General features: G+C 32.5%; 1 protein-coding gene across 4 annotated transcripts; it reads left to right on the forward strand.

Moving 5' to 3' along the window:
* Positions 1-644: 644 nt before the first annotated feature.
* LOC148601116 (uncharacterized) lies at positions 645-16,149 on the forward strand. 4 transcript variants are annotated; one of them, XM_088554534.1, is made up of 6 exons: positions 645-815; positions 6,389-6,856; positions 7,521-7,621; positions 11,122-11,238; positions 12,499-12,630; positions 13,004-16,149. In XM_088554534.1, the coding sequence occupies exons 2-6, from the start codon at positions 6,562-6,564 to the stop codon at positions 13,310-13,312; spliced, it is 954 nt and encodes a 317-aa protein (XP_088410660.1). In that variant the 5' UTR covers positions 645-815; positions 6,389-6,561; the 3' UTR covers positions 13,313-16,149. The 4 variants fall into 4 exon arrangements, with proteins under 4 accessions (XP_088410660.1, XP_088410659.1, XP_088410663.1 ...); XM_088554533.1 differs by lacking the exon at positions 7,521-7,621 and adding an exon at positions 8,987-9,087 and having other exon boundaries at positions 647-815; XM_088554537.1 differs by lacking the exon at positions 7,521-7,621 and adding an exon at positions 8,987-9,087 and having other exon boundaries at positions 647-815; positions 6,533-6,856.
* The last annotated feature ends 400 nt before the right edge of the window (positions 16,150-16,549 follow it).

A 16,549-nucleotide genomic window follows, 5' to 3' on the forward strand; every position in this document is an offset into this window, starting at 1 on the left:
AGCAAGCCCCGTGCAGGTCCGGGTGTTAAAAGAATAGGCCTGCAGCAGCGCTAAGCTTGTCGTAAAAGGCGACTAAATAGTGCTCAGAACCCTAGCCGGGGGCTAGGGCGCTCTGCCTACAGAGCAACTGGGATGTGTGCCCCAGGTGGTGGAATGGGGTACCCCTGGCGTATTACATGCTGGGGTTGTCAGGCTGTAATACGGAAAACCTGACCGCAAACCATAGTGGTGCACCGTGTTGGGAAAGAAGCCACGTTCCTCGCACGTTAAAGAACCCTACTGTGGTATTCTCCCGGAGTAGGAACCATAGGGCTCCGCCACAGAAGGCTTAATTGCCCGACCCTACCCATCCCTCCCTATTTCCAGTGGCAATCAAAATTTGTCGACCCCATTGTCCTTGTGTCCCACCCCTTTTTCATTTCATCATTTCATGTTCATTTTATCACCCACTTCATGTTCATCGTCTGAATATAGCTGAAATATTGCTGCTCGGACGTTAAACCCCAACAAACAAACAAAAACAAACATTCTAATCCGAAGATCCCCTTCCTGACCCTCTATTTCTGCAACGTGTTACTTTCCGGAAATTTTACATGTTTGATCCAATAACTTGATAGAATTTCTTTACAAATCATTCGAACGTTTGCTTTTTATATTACATTTCATTTTTTTTAAAGATCACGAATGACAAATTGTCATGTAAACATTGAGCATTGAGTCAGAAAATAGGCTGACGTGGGCTAAGAAGTATATTTAAGTCATTATTCTTATTTTTTAGATAAAATATTAATATCATCACAAGCATACAATTACATGTAAGTATTTTAACAAAGAATGCAATGAATATGAAGATCAAACTTACAACTGTCATGACCGTAAATTGAATTTCTTTCTCTCTAAATTTACAGCACTTGTCTCAGAATAAAACAGTATCCCGACACATGTAAGCTAATAAGATATAGGGATATTTTTTTCTGTATCTATAGTGCTTGTGTCTATTAATTTGGTTATAGTACAAATGTCTACAATGATCTTTCAAATGATAGTTTGCTAGAATTCTAGTCATAATGGCACTTGTTTCAAATGGCACCTATATATAGTTAAAATGGCATCCATCATAAATGTATGTTTACAAATTTTATAATATAAAAATAAATCCTCTGATATATTTATAGTATTCTTCCTGGTATTTTTTGGAGGTCATTCATTGTGGATAGATATAAAAGTAAAGTCTTTTTGTAAGACATATCATGCATTAATTGTGATAAAAAATGTTTTATAATTTCACCTGAATAAATTTTATTTTGTCCGTTCATATACATTATTTTGTTCACATATTTTGTTATTTTCATTGAATTATTTATAAAAATGGGAAAATATATAACGCAATAAAAATTCTTTGTGAAATTAAATGCAATACAAAAATAAATAGGGTGTGAAAATAATCACAAATAAAAACTAGATTAAAATACAGGAGTAAATATCACATTTTACTTTGTAAATAATTTTATAAAACTTATACATTTTATAAAAGTAATCTGGATATCAGGACATATCAAGATGGTAATTGAAGTATATATTGAAATAATCAAATTAAATAATTATAATAATACCTGTATCATCTATTAAATAAACAAAGCCATAAATTATAGGTAATTTGTAAAACAATAAACCATAATCCAATTCCCACACTAATTTATGGTAAACGGAAAAGAAGTCGCAGGAAAAAAAGTCGCAATAATATTAGTACTCTGACTTGGTATGATTTACTCGAAACTTTTGCTGTGAACATAGATTTACTTCTGGTATAAAATGTGGGTAAAACACTGATTTATTGTGACATATTTGACATATTTTCTTGCATGTTTTAATGATTACTTGTTAGTTTATTTGTCATGTTTTTATTGTCTTTAACTAATCAATTTATTGAGGGATTACAATAATCCAAAGCATACACAAACAAACAAAGATACAGATACAATACGTGTGATATGATTGTATGAGTTTGACAATTAATAATAAAAGTTGACAGTTAACATATTTCTTTCCAATTAAATAAAGTATCTTGAAAAGGTATACCCAAAAAAAAGGTGAATAAATATAGCATAGATTTAATAAAATTAGAAATAGAAGTATTAAGATGATAAGTCAGATTTGAATATAATACTTCTTTTCATGTATTGTGACTTTTTATCTGTGACTTTTTTCCAGTGACTTTTTATCCGTGACTTTTTTCTGTGACTTTTTTTCCTACATTCCTAATTTACATGTACTTAATGAATTTACAATCAAAATTTGAATAATATTTCCTTTTCTTAATGATATTACATGTAGCTTTTGAAAATAAATAATATTTAAAAATAAATAACAAAAATATTTTATTGGTAATATTTATGACTAAATATGTGTGTGTGTGAATCCACATTGGTACATGTATGTGTAATGAAAATAAACATTTATTCTGTCATTGGTTGGGTCTATATGGCCTAATTTATTTTCAGCTACACTCCAGTTGATTGTGTTCATTGCTTGTTGTGTTTATTCTTTATGTACAACATTTAATAAGATAAGCTTTATTGTGATCTAACTTTTTTTTCTGTATTTCCAATAAAAAATATATTACAAAAAATACAATAATAAACCAAGTGCCAATTTATAGAAAATAAGTGGCATTTTGACTATACATGTATTAGGTGCCATTTTAACCAAGTGCCAATTTAACCAGGTGCCATTTTAACTATTTACACGGTGCCATTTTGACCAACTGCCATTTTAACTAGCACCTGCTAGCTATAGAATGGTCCATCATGTGAATACCTTAATTCCTTTTTGTTGTTAGGATTCAGTTTCCAAAACTTCTTTTTTATCTAGTCCCTTTATGGGTCATCATGACCAAATCAGATCTAGAAAAGAGCTTTGGACACTGAATTGAAAAATGGTTGCTTTGGTATACAACCTCAGTAAGGGATCTTATACATTGTACTGGTGGACTTGTTTACCAAATTAAGACCTTTCTGAAAGACAGTAGCTATTTGTCCACGCATTCATGGACGGGGAGCCTCTCCAGTCTAATCATCCACACATCAGGTTTGCAGCAATAACATGTGTTAGTGGAAAAGATGAGAGTGAGATTATAAGCTTTTGGATCTATTGATACAAAACATAATGAGGACTTTTAAAAAACACAATTAATTCAAAGTGTGAAAATATACCATGTACTTGTACAAGTATAATGGCAGACAAGGATATGGTTGAAAGAAATACTTTGTGTGAAGAACTGCCACTTTTAAGCTTGTAACCAAATACAATGTACATGTATATCTGTTTCATATTTTGAAGACTTTTAAGACGGAGATAACATGTGAGAGAGTAATCAAGGGAACCAAGGTTATAGTGGTCATCAAAAGAATGTAATCCAGGGACAAAGACCAGACATGGAAAACAGACATACACAACAAAGAACATAAAGTAACGAAAATGATACGTACAAAGTAACAAAAGCAAATGAGCAACTTGGTCTCCACTTAAAACTGGGAGCATGGACCAGGTGCACCGGTAGAGTAAGCGACCTCTGCTTTTCTAGAAACACCCACGTAGTTGCTCATAAAAAGTCAAAAACGGGGTAGACCAAAGAGGAAAGGAAAACTATGGCCTGTTGAATAAATCAGTTTTAATGGTGTAGATGGATACACCATAACAGAGAAATTGAAAGTTACACACATTGGAATTGCTTTGGATTACCTTAATAATTAAAATATTTCCTGATACATGTATGATTAAAACCTTTTATTAAGTTAACTGTGGTTTAGCATGTCATGTTTTAATGTCAAATTATCCATCCAACCTTAATTAAATTTAAAGTAAAAACATAATCTATAAGGGTTGAAAGTCTTGATTTAGACAGCAGATAAAATGCATAAACTAGAACTAATTAGGGAAAGGCTACATACAAAACCTTAAGAAAAATAAGAATGACGCAGACTCCACCAAGACCTTGGAGTAATGACCAGGATCACTGGCTGCATTGTCCAGATGATGTTAATTTCATGTTAAAATATAATGGGGGCTATTGGACATTGTGAACAAATATGTTCTAATATCTTGAATTTGGTTGAATATGTGAAATAAGCTTTCAATTGTAATTAAATCACAAAGTCATTAATAGTTGTGCATTTGCAGATAAGTTTTAACTATGTTTCTGTATTGAATTGTGCATTTCCATCACAATTTCCTATGTTATTGACAAAAACCTGATGTGTGGTCAAATAGCCTGAAGATACTCCCTGTCCATGAATGCTTGGACATGCAGCCACTGCCTTTTCCAGACTGTCTTAAAGTTTACAAATGTAACTTATTTAGGAACAAGGACTTTTATAGTAGACAGGATTGGAAACTTACGCTTTGTTGTATATCTGGCAATATTTAATTGTACTCGTCACTGATTTTTTCGAGTGATATTTTCAAGCCTTGATAAGATTAAAGACAAAAATGTTATTGTACTTTTGCCAGAACACATACATGTACATCGTACATGTATGTTCATGTCACAGACACTTGATGTTTTGAAACATTTGTTGTACAGTACATGTAGATACAATGTACAAAACTTGAACAAAAATAAAAGAGTAATCAAGGGAACCAAGGCTATAGCGGTAATCAAAAGAATGTAATCCGGGGACAAAGACTAGACATGGAAAACAGACATACACAACAAAGAACATAGAGTAACTAAAATCATACATACAAAGTAACAAAAGCAAATGAGCAACTCAGACTCCACTAAAATTTGGGAGCATGGACCAGGTGCACCGGTACGGTAAGCGTCCTCTGCTTTTCTAGAAACACCCGCGGAGTTGCTCATAAACAACAAATCCGGGGTAGACGAAAGAGGAAAGGAAAACTATGACACTTTGAACAAATCAGTTTTCATGGAGCAGATGGATACACGGTAACGATCCACAAGTTCATGATGACGGCCATAAAACTTTTGTAGTGATGACTTCAATCTTGTAGCAACATAACCCTGCTCCAGAAGTCTATTTGTTAGAATTCTAGTGTGATACAAAAAGTCTGCTTAGTTTCAGCAAGCTCTGGCATAATGTATAAGTTGTGATATGAACACTCCATACGCAGGTGCTTAAGAGATGTTGCCCCAGATGAAAGTAAAGTTGACAATTTTGAATGAAAAGTCATCATGTTTTTCGAGAAGTTTGGTCAAAAGTTTTCCTTTACAATCGATTTGTAAGTGTAGGTCAAGATATGAGGCTGACTTCACAGTGTCTATAGTATCCTTTAGGGTGCACTATACAGTTACAGTGTGGCACACTGTTTCGCACACCAAGTTACCCCGGTCAAATTTTGTAATACTTAAAAAAATTAAAAGTTGAAATTTGGTGGATATATTGTTTAAATGTAGTTAAGCATTTATACATAGAGAGATGTAATATATGTAATGGTAAACAGGTGTAATTTAAATGAAGAATGGTATCCAGAAAGCTTCAGTCCCCTGCCATATTAGGTTCTCTCCTCAGCATCAGGTGGCTGATTTTCAAAATACCTTATTTCGCACGAACTTTTGGAACTAAAATTGTGAGAGAATGAATCGATAGGGTCTTATTATTTTTACCCTTTTTTCACCTACTCCATGCATGCGTTCATCCTGTGGTAGTGTCTAAATGCCTGACATTTTATAAAACATAGTAATTGGCTGTTAGTTTTTGAATTGCACCCCTCATTTGTACTAAAACTCAGTAATATTTTTTCAGTATGTTACCATGGCTACTGGATTTTATAACAATAATCACTAAATTATTTATAAATGACTTGAACCTCCACATACCAAAGATTTCAAAAATATGCACTTTTTATGACAAAACACTAGAAATTTCTGTGCGGACTGCCTCAAAACAGCTTTATTTCAACAAAATGAGACCAAATTTTCAGAAATGACCTAACTGTATTGTACTACCTTATGGCAAGTTTTTGGGAACCCTGCATCTGAAAAAATAGTATTTTCACCATAGAAACCACAATTTTTTTTGTAGGTTAAGGTGCATTGAGTAAGAAAATGTAGTTTGTGTCAAGAAATTTAATTGTTTAGTGCAAATAAGCCCTTAGCAATAGTTTTCCTTTACCATCGATTTTTAAGTGTAGGTCAAGATATGAGGCTGACTTCACAGTGTCTGTAGTATCCTTTATCTCAATTTTTTTGGGTAGATGCAATGTATCAAATTCCCAAAATTAGGATTGTTTAAAGATAATACGTCATCTATATAGTGGAAAGTGAGATTAAAGGATTTAGCTAAACAATATTCTTTCTTTCGGATCAGATCAAACATGGGATTTGATTTCAGGTTTGAACATTTGTGCTCTTTGTTTTTTTTTTCAGATTAATGACTATATTGAACCAATTAGGTAACAACCGACGACTACATAGAGAATTATAAATTGATAAATTTCTTTCATTTATTGAACATTAAAAATTCAGTTGGAAGAAGCAGACTCCAAGTGTTGGTCTTTTACTTTCTTATAGTTGGCAAGGATTGAAGAAATACATTTACAATGGAATTCATTAGCATAGTTATATTTGCTGTGATAGTTTTCTGCATTTGGTATTTCTGTGGTGCTGAAAGCAACAAGCCTGGTCCCAGGTCAACCGGGAACCAGAATAACAGACTGTATCCAGATTTATCAAATCTTCAAAAAAACAGTGCCAGCATGCAACAGAACAGTGTGTGGAAAATGTTTGGTGGTGGATCATCTAATTATAATGCTATTTTGGACAAATTTACATCACTTGATAATGTGACCAATGCCATTAGACAAGCAGGGTTGGAATCATGTAATCTAATATTTGGTAAGTTAGTAGATATAGGTACACATTCATACAATACAATACTTATACATTATCAGCAACACAGTGACGAATCCAGGGAGAGGATTCCCGAGGTTAATTGAGAACCCTCTTCCTTTACAGTTTTGTATGAAAATTTTGTTGGTTTTTATTAGTAAGTTGGGAAAAATTTGCCAACTATAGCCAGAACCCGTATTTCAAATTAAATTTCCAGACCTCCCCCTCAATTTCCACTTTTTTTGGATTTCTGGATCTATTCATGAAGTCATAATAAAATAGTACATGTACTTAATTTCTTTATCAGAATTCAAAAGCAGTGTGTAATCTTATTTTACTTTCAATTAGATGACTAATTGATATTCTATGTGTGGCTTAACTGACTGATTTAATAACTAAAACAGCATGTAAGAAGAGTTATATGTACATGTACATGTATGAATTTGATGTATGAATTCTCAGAAAATCAGAATTGAAAAGAAGTCTGTAAAATTGCTGTTACTTTCAATTACATGTAGATGACTAATATTCTATCTAAAGTGACTGATTTAAGAACTAATACAGCACATAAGTCAAATTACACATTCATGTAATGTTCTCATGAATTTGACATACAAATTTTCAGAAATTCACAGATTTTACACATATATATGTATGGTACGATTTCTAGGAATGGATTACACAGCTAGCAATCTACAGCAGGGTTTAAAGACATTCGGAGGCAGATCTTTACACCATCTTACACCTACTGATTTGAATCCTTACCAAAGAGTATGTTCAGTAATGTCCTACACAGTTATAATTCAGGGAGTAACCATTTGATTTATATTGGGCTAGGATCATACATGTACATGTACATGTATATGAATTTAGAAGGTTAAACCCTTCATATTGAAAGTTGTACAAGATCAGCAAGCTACCATACCATGTGAGTTTTTGATTCACAAATTACTTGTAATCATTACAACCTCTCCAGTTTTTACATTTCTGTTGAAAAAAGAATTAGAGGTTTGACAGTTCCATGAAATCAACAAAATTTGTCAGGGGTTAAAATTTACTTTTAAGACTAAGAGTGAAAGGTCCTGGACGTATAAGAAAGCAAAAGGTCCTAGAAAATTAAACCTAAACACTGTGAAAGGGTAATTCGTGGATACCAATTTTCGTGGATCAGGGAAGAAACACAAGTTCGTGGATTCTTGAATTCATGGATTTAAAGTTTTCAATATACACATCAATGGGGTTCTCCTTTTCATTTGGGAATCAAAATTCGTGGTTTGGTCTATCCACGAAAACCACAAAAATTGGTACCCCACAAACAATAGTGCTTTCACAGTATGGTGTGTTCAAGACTTAGGTAAATGATAATTTTCAACGTCCTGTGTCAGAGTCCAAGACCTCAGACTTTTGAACTCCTGTTTGTACATGTAACAATAGTTTGCCATAGAGTAATTGTATGTGGCAAATAATGACAAAGTTACAGATTATACCGAAAACATACTACATGTTTGTACTTTTACATGTTTTAGTGCTAAACAATTTTTCATGGAAGACAAAAAATGTGAGTAAAAATTCATTTCTCTGACAGTGTAATATTTTTTTTCATTTTCTGAGCCATAGAATTTGCAAAAAAATAGTATCAACAAAAAATTATAATTTAAGTATTCTACTGTGTAAGTACTGCTGTGTTTGTGGAGCACAATTTTTCAAGGATTTTGCCTGAGAAACCATGAAATTTGTTTCTAAATGAAAAAGAAAGGGAAATTTCCCTTCATTTGTATAATGCAATTGTCAAATCCACTAATTCAAGAATCTACATGTATCTAAGCCACTGAAATAAGTAATCACAATAACAGTGTATAAGTAATTTTACATCTGTCTAAGTATTTAATTACTCTTTGGCCTGGCCCTTGCTTAAAATCAAATGGTTGCTACCTAATTTCCTATTTTGAACAGACAAGGGCCTGGTTTTCATAAAACATTTCTCATTTATTATTTCCTACAATCCTTGAGGTTACTGGGAATAAAAAAGAAATGAATTGGGAAAAAACTCAATTTTAGATGTTTTATGACACTAAGCCCTGCCCATGTACATGTATCGTGTTTATTTAACACTGTGTATTATATTGTATTTCTCAGGTATTGATTATACCGTCAGCAACTTACATCAAGGTCATACCACGTTCAGTGGTAACAGTCTACATGCAATTGAACCCAGATTTATGAACCCTTACCAACAGGTACATGTTTTTTTTTTTAAATATGGTTAACCAAAGATTCCAAAGATAGCCATGTTTTTGTCTGATGAATAAATAAAGTTTATTTTAGAAAAAAATGCACCTCAAGAATTAAAATATACATGTATATGAACACATACATGTATGTAAGCTAATGTACATGTACAGATGAGATCAGTTATAACCTCTCACAATACTGTCCTAGAACTGTCAGAAGAACAGTTCTTTGACAGATTTAGAACAGTTCTAGAGCAAGCTCTTCTGGTTATACTAGTAGAACTGTTCTCAAACAGCTGGCACTGCTAGAACTGTCAGAAGAACTGGCTCTAGAACTGAATGACCCTTTCAGAGCCAGCTCTTCTGACAGTTCCCCTGAGAGGTTAGAACTTTTAGAATATTTTCTGTATGTCTTGCCAAATTCATTGAAGTGAAAGTCTTTGTAAGACTTAGACAAAATTGGAAAAAAATAAATATGCATGTCAAAAATCCACAGATCTGACAATATAATTTCACTTAAGACTGTTTTCTCTATTTGAAAAGGCCGCTGTTTGATCGTGAACTAGATTTGTTCAGGAATGTTTCAATAGAATGGTAGGAAAATAAGGTTTTTGAGTTATCTGCTCTTGAAATGTTCATTTTCAATGCAGTAACTCAATATACCAAAATGAGATGGAAAAGTTTGTATTTTTCCCTTAAATATGATAATGCAAATAGTCAAGATAAAACTTTCAAAATGGTGGGTTTTTCCATACCATATTTTACCCACTGCCTGATTCTTACAGAGGCTGGCACTTAATGCAAGAAGTTCAGCTTAAGTTTTCAGTTTACACCAATTCCAAACTTCACCACATGTCTGTATTATACAGATATCAGGTTTATTCTTGGTTTGATTTAGACAGGTTTTACTGTAATGAATTTTAAAGAATGATTTGATCTTAACATGTACTTCATTCTACTTTCTATTCAGATAATCCTTCTCATAGGCAACTTTATTGTTTGTCTATTGTTCTGCCTGATAATTCCTATATCATGCTACTGTCGTGATACTGAAAAATACTCGCCATTTCCAATGACAACATTACATCAAATGGATTATGGTGTTCCTGATATACAGAATAACATCGGTTTTGAATGTCTCAACAGAACGTCATAGCTTGACAGGCTCACTGTCGTATTTCCAGTCTGGACTTAAAAAAAACTGCTGTAATTCTGTTTTTATTTGCCAATCAGATTTTAGCTTTCATGATTGTGAAAACTTCACTGAAAGGAACAATGATTAGGTCTAATTTTAATAAAATTGGCCACACAGTCCCCAACCTTCATACTTCAGAAAGTAAAATGGCAATACCAACTTGAGATCTAGCTGTAGTATCTATGTGAGGTCATATGGGTGACTAAATGATTGAAATCTTGACTAACTAATAAAAAAAATCATGTTGGGTTTAGCTGCCAAAAACAACAAGTCAATAATTGGCAATCCTTTCATTGAAATCTTTGTTTATCTGTTGGGTTTTGTATCTTATTTGGGTCACAGTGTGTATACCTTATTGCATGTATTACTGATTGTCGCATAAGTAAGTAAAATGTGTAGTATTTTGTTTGCATGAGGGGATGAAGGTTAGGCCCTGACAATATATCTGATTTTTATAAATGTTAACATTTAAAAGTTTTGTTTTGTTAAAATTTTAATGATACATGTATGTTTACTTTCGAGATTTCTGATAGCATTTTGTAATTTTGTTTTTTGCGTAGAAAAAAAGTTAACAGGGAAAGCAGAATTGATCAGGTTATAGAAATCATAGAAATTTACCAAAAACAAATCCTCGATTCATATTGGTTTTGTTTTACACCATCAGTTTTTTAGTTTATTTTAATAGTGAAAATATTAAAACAATGCCTGTTGTTTTATTGGCTGGCTGACTGGTTTTTATTTGTAAATATTTTAACAGTAAATATTTTAAAAGTTTGCACATTTTGAGTTCTGATCCAAAATTGTTCATACAGCCAATTTATATTTATCAACAATATTTTTTTCAGGTAATTTGTATTCTTGGAGAAACTCTAGAACCCTTTGATGAAGATGGAGTTATTCCAGCATTTGGGTTTGGTGATGCTTCAACGAAAGATCGATCTGTTTTCTCCTTCAGATCAGAGGTAAGGATACCCAATTTTAACAAATAATTCATGGAGTTTTAGCCTAGCTGTCTAATTTTCTCTGTCTGTGTGACTTTGTCTCTAGAACATATTAAGTTTCAGTATTTATCAGTATTGCTGGTACATGTACAAATGTACATGTATGATAAATGTTGAAGACTGTTTGGTACCAACTCATGATTTGTAAGTCTTCAAATTGAAATGGCCTGGACTTGATTTCACAAAAAGTCGTACATGTAGGTATGAAGTTGCTGGTAATTTCTTACAGAATTTTTGCAAAACATACATGTACATGTATGCTGAAGCATCAAAATGGAAGGACTATTCAGAGACATCATAATTCAAGTACATTGTCAAAATGTGAAAATAGGAAAAAGAAATATCTACACACAAAATGAACAGAATCAATATACAATAGTATAACCTTATGATAATGGAAACTAGACATACATGTACACTACTGGGCATTTAAGACTTGTATTGACCTAGAATACAACTGAAAATACATTGTATATTATCAAGTGTTAAAAGTTTTTTATTGTGAATTTGGAGACTTGAACCCATAACAACAGAGAAAACATACAGATTTCTGAAAATTCTTGCATAAAAAAGGCAAAAGCATTGCTTGATGATATTCTATTCATTTTGTACTTTTTGGTCACTTTCTGACCAAATTTCTGGTAAAGAAATGGTCTCAGACTCTCCAGACCCAAAAACATGTTAATATTTAGTGAATACATTCATTATTTCATTTCAAATGTGAAAAATTAAGTTATTTCTTGGGTTTTGACATAGTGGTAATTTTCTGGATGTAAATATGTATGAACAAAAAAAAAATGTACAATTCTCTACAGTTTTTCTTAAGTGAGGTATAATTGGGGCAACATTGCCCAGTTAAGCCACAAAACAATCATTTTCCTACTATTTATAAATTTGTTATGTTTTGATGAACCTTAATGAAACCAGGAGGTTTAGCACGCTATAAAACCTGGTTTAACCCACCTTTCATTTTGAAATGCCTGTACCAAGTCAGGACCATTGTGGTGGTTTTTACCCTGAGATTGCCTTTTGATTATTCCTTTATATCTAGATTTTATCAATATAGTAATTTTGTTATTACTTTTCATTTTGAATAATTTTTATCTTGTTACAACAAAATTGATATTTTTGGACCATATTCTCATCATTATGCCTCATACCTTTCATTAATGCATTACATGTATAACATCAAAAGTTAACATAGTTAGCTATCACTTACAGGGTTACTGTAATGGATTCCATGATGTGTTAGATGCCTATAACCAGCTTACACCTAACGTGAGAATGAGTGGTCCTACTAGTTTTGCTCCACTAATCAGACAAGCTATAGATATTGTCAAGAGAACTAAATCTGTGAGTATTTAGGCTTCCTACCAGGATCATTTAGGTGATAATGTATTCCCACATCTTTTTTATTGTTTTTTTTATAGACAAGCATCTATTATCAACCTGAAAACTTAAGTTATGTATATTTTCAGAAATTTCTGTTGCAATTATTTTATTATTGAAAAAAACTGTGGTTGATTAAATATCTAATAACATGAATTAACTAACAGAAACTACACAGAGGAAATGAGCATCTTAGTTTTGACAAAAAACTGGTAATATTGATCAGGTGTGGACTGGTCTGATAAATATCCTTTGCTTTTCTAGAAACATCTGACGAGTTGTTCATAATATGTTACTTCTGAAACATAAATAAATTAAACTTTTGTTTTTTTCACAGTATCATATTCTGGTTATAGTAGCTGATGGCCAAGTGACAAGCGAGAGAGATACTGTCAACGCTATTGTAGAAGCTTCAAGATGGCCGCTGTCAATAATCATGGTAGGAGTTGGTGATGGACCCTGGGATACCATGGAAGAATTTGATGACAGAATTCCTGCTAGAAAATTTGACAATTTCCAGTTTGTAGAATTTCACAAGGTGATGTCCACAGCAAGAAATCCCCAGGCAGGATTCGCTCTGCAGGCACTCATGGAAATTCCTGATCAATATAAACTCATTAAAAAGTTAGGTCTTTTGGACTTTTAAATGGTATAAATCTTAATATTAATTTTTAACAAAGAGCTAGTTATACCATGTAGGTATCGGAAATACCATGTCAGCATGTCAAATACAATGGAAGCATATAGAAATATTTCTAAGAGAGAGTTTGTTTGAACCATGAAACCTTGTCTTTCAAGAAAGATTGTCTAATGACTTGGACTGCCCATAATCAAAATAATATCATAGGGTATATGTAGATTCCATGACCAAGTTAGGTCAGGAAAGACCTCAATAGCAGGTGCTCTAATTTTGTGACCTTAAGAATTTTGTTTTTAATTGTAGCTCAGCATTAATCATATCAACCAAGTACATCATATATATATAGTACTGTAACAATAACTAATGAGGTATAGTAATAAATATACATGTAGTTGGCTTCTGCTCTAACCCTCAGATTTTCATAAATTTTCTGCCCTCCACAGAAAAGTTGTCTTGCAAATTAACCAACAACAAAAACATTCAACCTGTCTAACTAACAAATATCTGTTTAATGTAAATTTGTTTAATGAATGTATTAAATTTCTGATTAGTTTATACGCTATAACCTAATTTGGGTCCGTTTACGCTGAATAATCCACCAAGCGTATAAACTAATCAGAAATTGAATACATTCATTATATTTTAATTAAAAATAAAAAAATATGATATATCCATCACTTTTTACTGAGTAAACAGCAACTTTAATTTTCCCGCCGTGTAGTAATTCTAGTAAACAAATTGGCCGCCATTTTAAAATCAGCTGCAAGACACTGTCATTTCATCATTGGGAAATGTTCAGTTATTTTCCAAAATTGAAGACACAGTTATTAAAGCAGGAATTTGACATAAACCTTGTGAACATATAATTAGTTAATAAATTATTGTTACAAAAATGTTTCAACGTTACAGTTTGACTGAAAACATTGTTTCGGATGTTGACAAACAGAAAGTAGTTCCGTAAAAGGTGGGCGTGGCCTGAATAGCAAGTTAGTTTATACAATTGAAACAATGTTGATTTTTGTCAACAAACCAATCAAATGGCAGGATTCTCATCAAATTAAAATATTTCCATCTGATCAAAAAAGGTTATGTTATTATTTCGGTTACATTGTTCTAAAAGAGGAAGATGTCCAAACAACACCTTCCTCAAATTTTACATATCAGTCACTCAATGTAATGAATGCCAACTGTTGTATGAATGAACATATATTTTAAGTTACATTTTGTGTTAATTTGTTCATTTGTGAGAACACATATTAATGAGGACTGATGACTTATACATTTTAAACATGAACACTACTGTACCAATTTGTATTCTATACAGTACTGTTCAGCTGTTTTGATATGAAAATTAACCTTTGTAGATTTTTGTATTTATTTTTGTATGTAATTAGTATTTGTACATAAACCATCTTGAATATCTAACATTCCATTTTCAGCCTGTAAAGTTTTTTGTGTTTTTTATGAAAGTCTCGTCATGTGACAAATGTCTAGTCCAGCATAATAAAGATATTAAGAAAAACATGAAATAGAAGATTTTGCATTGTGATTGCATTGTTTCAATTTCCCGGAAGTAAACAATAAAATGCAGATCAGTCTTCAGATTTCAATAGGTTCTACATCAGAAATTCCAGAAGGGAAACTGAAACCAGAACGAGACTTGCTTATGGTCATCATCATGAACTCGTGGATCGTTATGGTGTATCCACCAGCACCATGAAAACTGATTTATTCGAAGGGTCATAGTTTTCCTTTCCTTGTTTGTCTACCCGGATTCGACTTTTTATGAGCAACTCAGCGGGTATTTCTAGAAAAGCAGAGGATGCTTACCCTACCGGTGCACCTGGTCCATGCTCCCAGTTTTTAGTGGAGTTTGAGTTGCTCATTTACTTTTGTTACTTTGTATGTATGATTTTAATTACTTTATGTTCTTTGTTGTGTATGTCTGTTTTCCATGTCTTGTCTTTGTCCCTGGATTACATTCTTTTGATTACCGCAATAATCTTGGTTCCCTTGATTACTCTTACAAACCCTATTGAGTCAATTCTGATTGTATATTAGTTTCCTCTTTCGAGTGCAAAACCAGGAGAGATCCTGTAAACTTTGAAGTGGGGTTCCAGGCAACTATTTTCTCATGTTTGCCCTAATTTTGCACAAAATTTACAAAATTATACAACAAAAGTTAGGGTCCAACCCCTTTCCTCTTGAGTCCCCATTGCAAGCACTGATTTCAGTTACAAAATTATATGCAGTTGTTTAATATTATTTAGGATGTTTTAGGTAAGATTTTTGTAAACTATAAATTAATTTTTGGTAATATTTCTACAATCAAAACCACAAATTTGTTCATGTATATTCACACTTTTGTAGGGATGCGCTTCTCATCCTGTCACATCACATCAAAATATGACAACTACTACATAGATAACTGTCTAAAACAAAACCCTTTAGGACTAAATGTTCGATGGTTTTTGTTTGTTTTGTTTTTTGTTTTTCTTTTATTAGGGGGGCGGGGTGGGGGGGGGGGTGTGGCAGATGTTTGGTTAACAGGTTCTAAACATTGAAACTGATATGATTGTTACCACCAGGATTTGCTTTAGACAGGTTTCACTTTATTATCATGGATGTTCATCACACATTTTTTATGTGCCCAGTGTGGTTCATGTGTATTGAATTTAGAATTTTACATGTATATGTTTAAGAAATGTACATATGAATAAGGTGTATGTAAATGGTTTTGTGAGAATTTATTGGTATCATTTTGAATCAAATTTTTTTTTTTCAGAAGAAGTACTGTATTGTTAACTTTTTTTGTAAAACATTAAAAAAAAAGTAACACAAAAGTTGCACGTCCATTTTTTTCAGTTAAATACACAAGGAAACAAGTATTGCAGTTTTATTTTATTGATGCTTTTCAAGATGACACGAATTAAAAACAGAAAATTTGGTGTAAAAAAATTCCTTATAATTGAAAAAACTAACAATACATGTATATTCCTGCAATTCGTGCTACTTCCTGGCAATAGATCATGTGATACTTCCATCTTACGAATGGTCGCCAGGCACAGTCTGCCTATTCAATTATGCACGACACACAGTCAATGTTTAAGTTATGTTAATACAGCATTGTATTTATGGTAGTCGAGTTCATTGGCACTTTCTTTTCCGAAGTATGGTTCTGTCTATAAACAAGGCAGTAGATGATTCATCATATCTCAAGATTGAAAAAAAAATGAAACTATT

The sequence above is a fragment of the Perna viridis genome, chromosome 12 (assembly GCF_037379345.1).
Source record: "Perna viridis isolate PV_CMFRI_1.1 ecotype Kerala chromosome 12, ASM3737934v1, whole genome shotgun sequence".
In the NCBI taxonomy this organism is placed as follows: domain Eukaryota; kingdom Metazoa; phylum Mollusca; class Bivalvia; order Mytilida; family Mytilidae; genus Perna; species Perna viridis.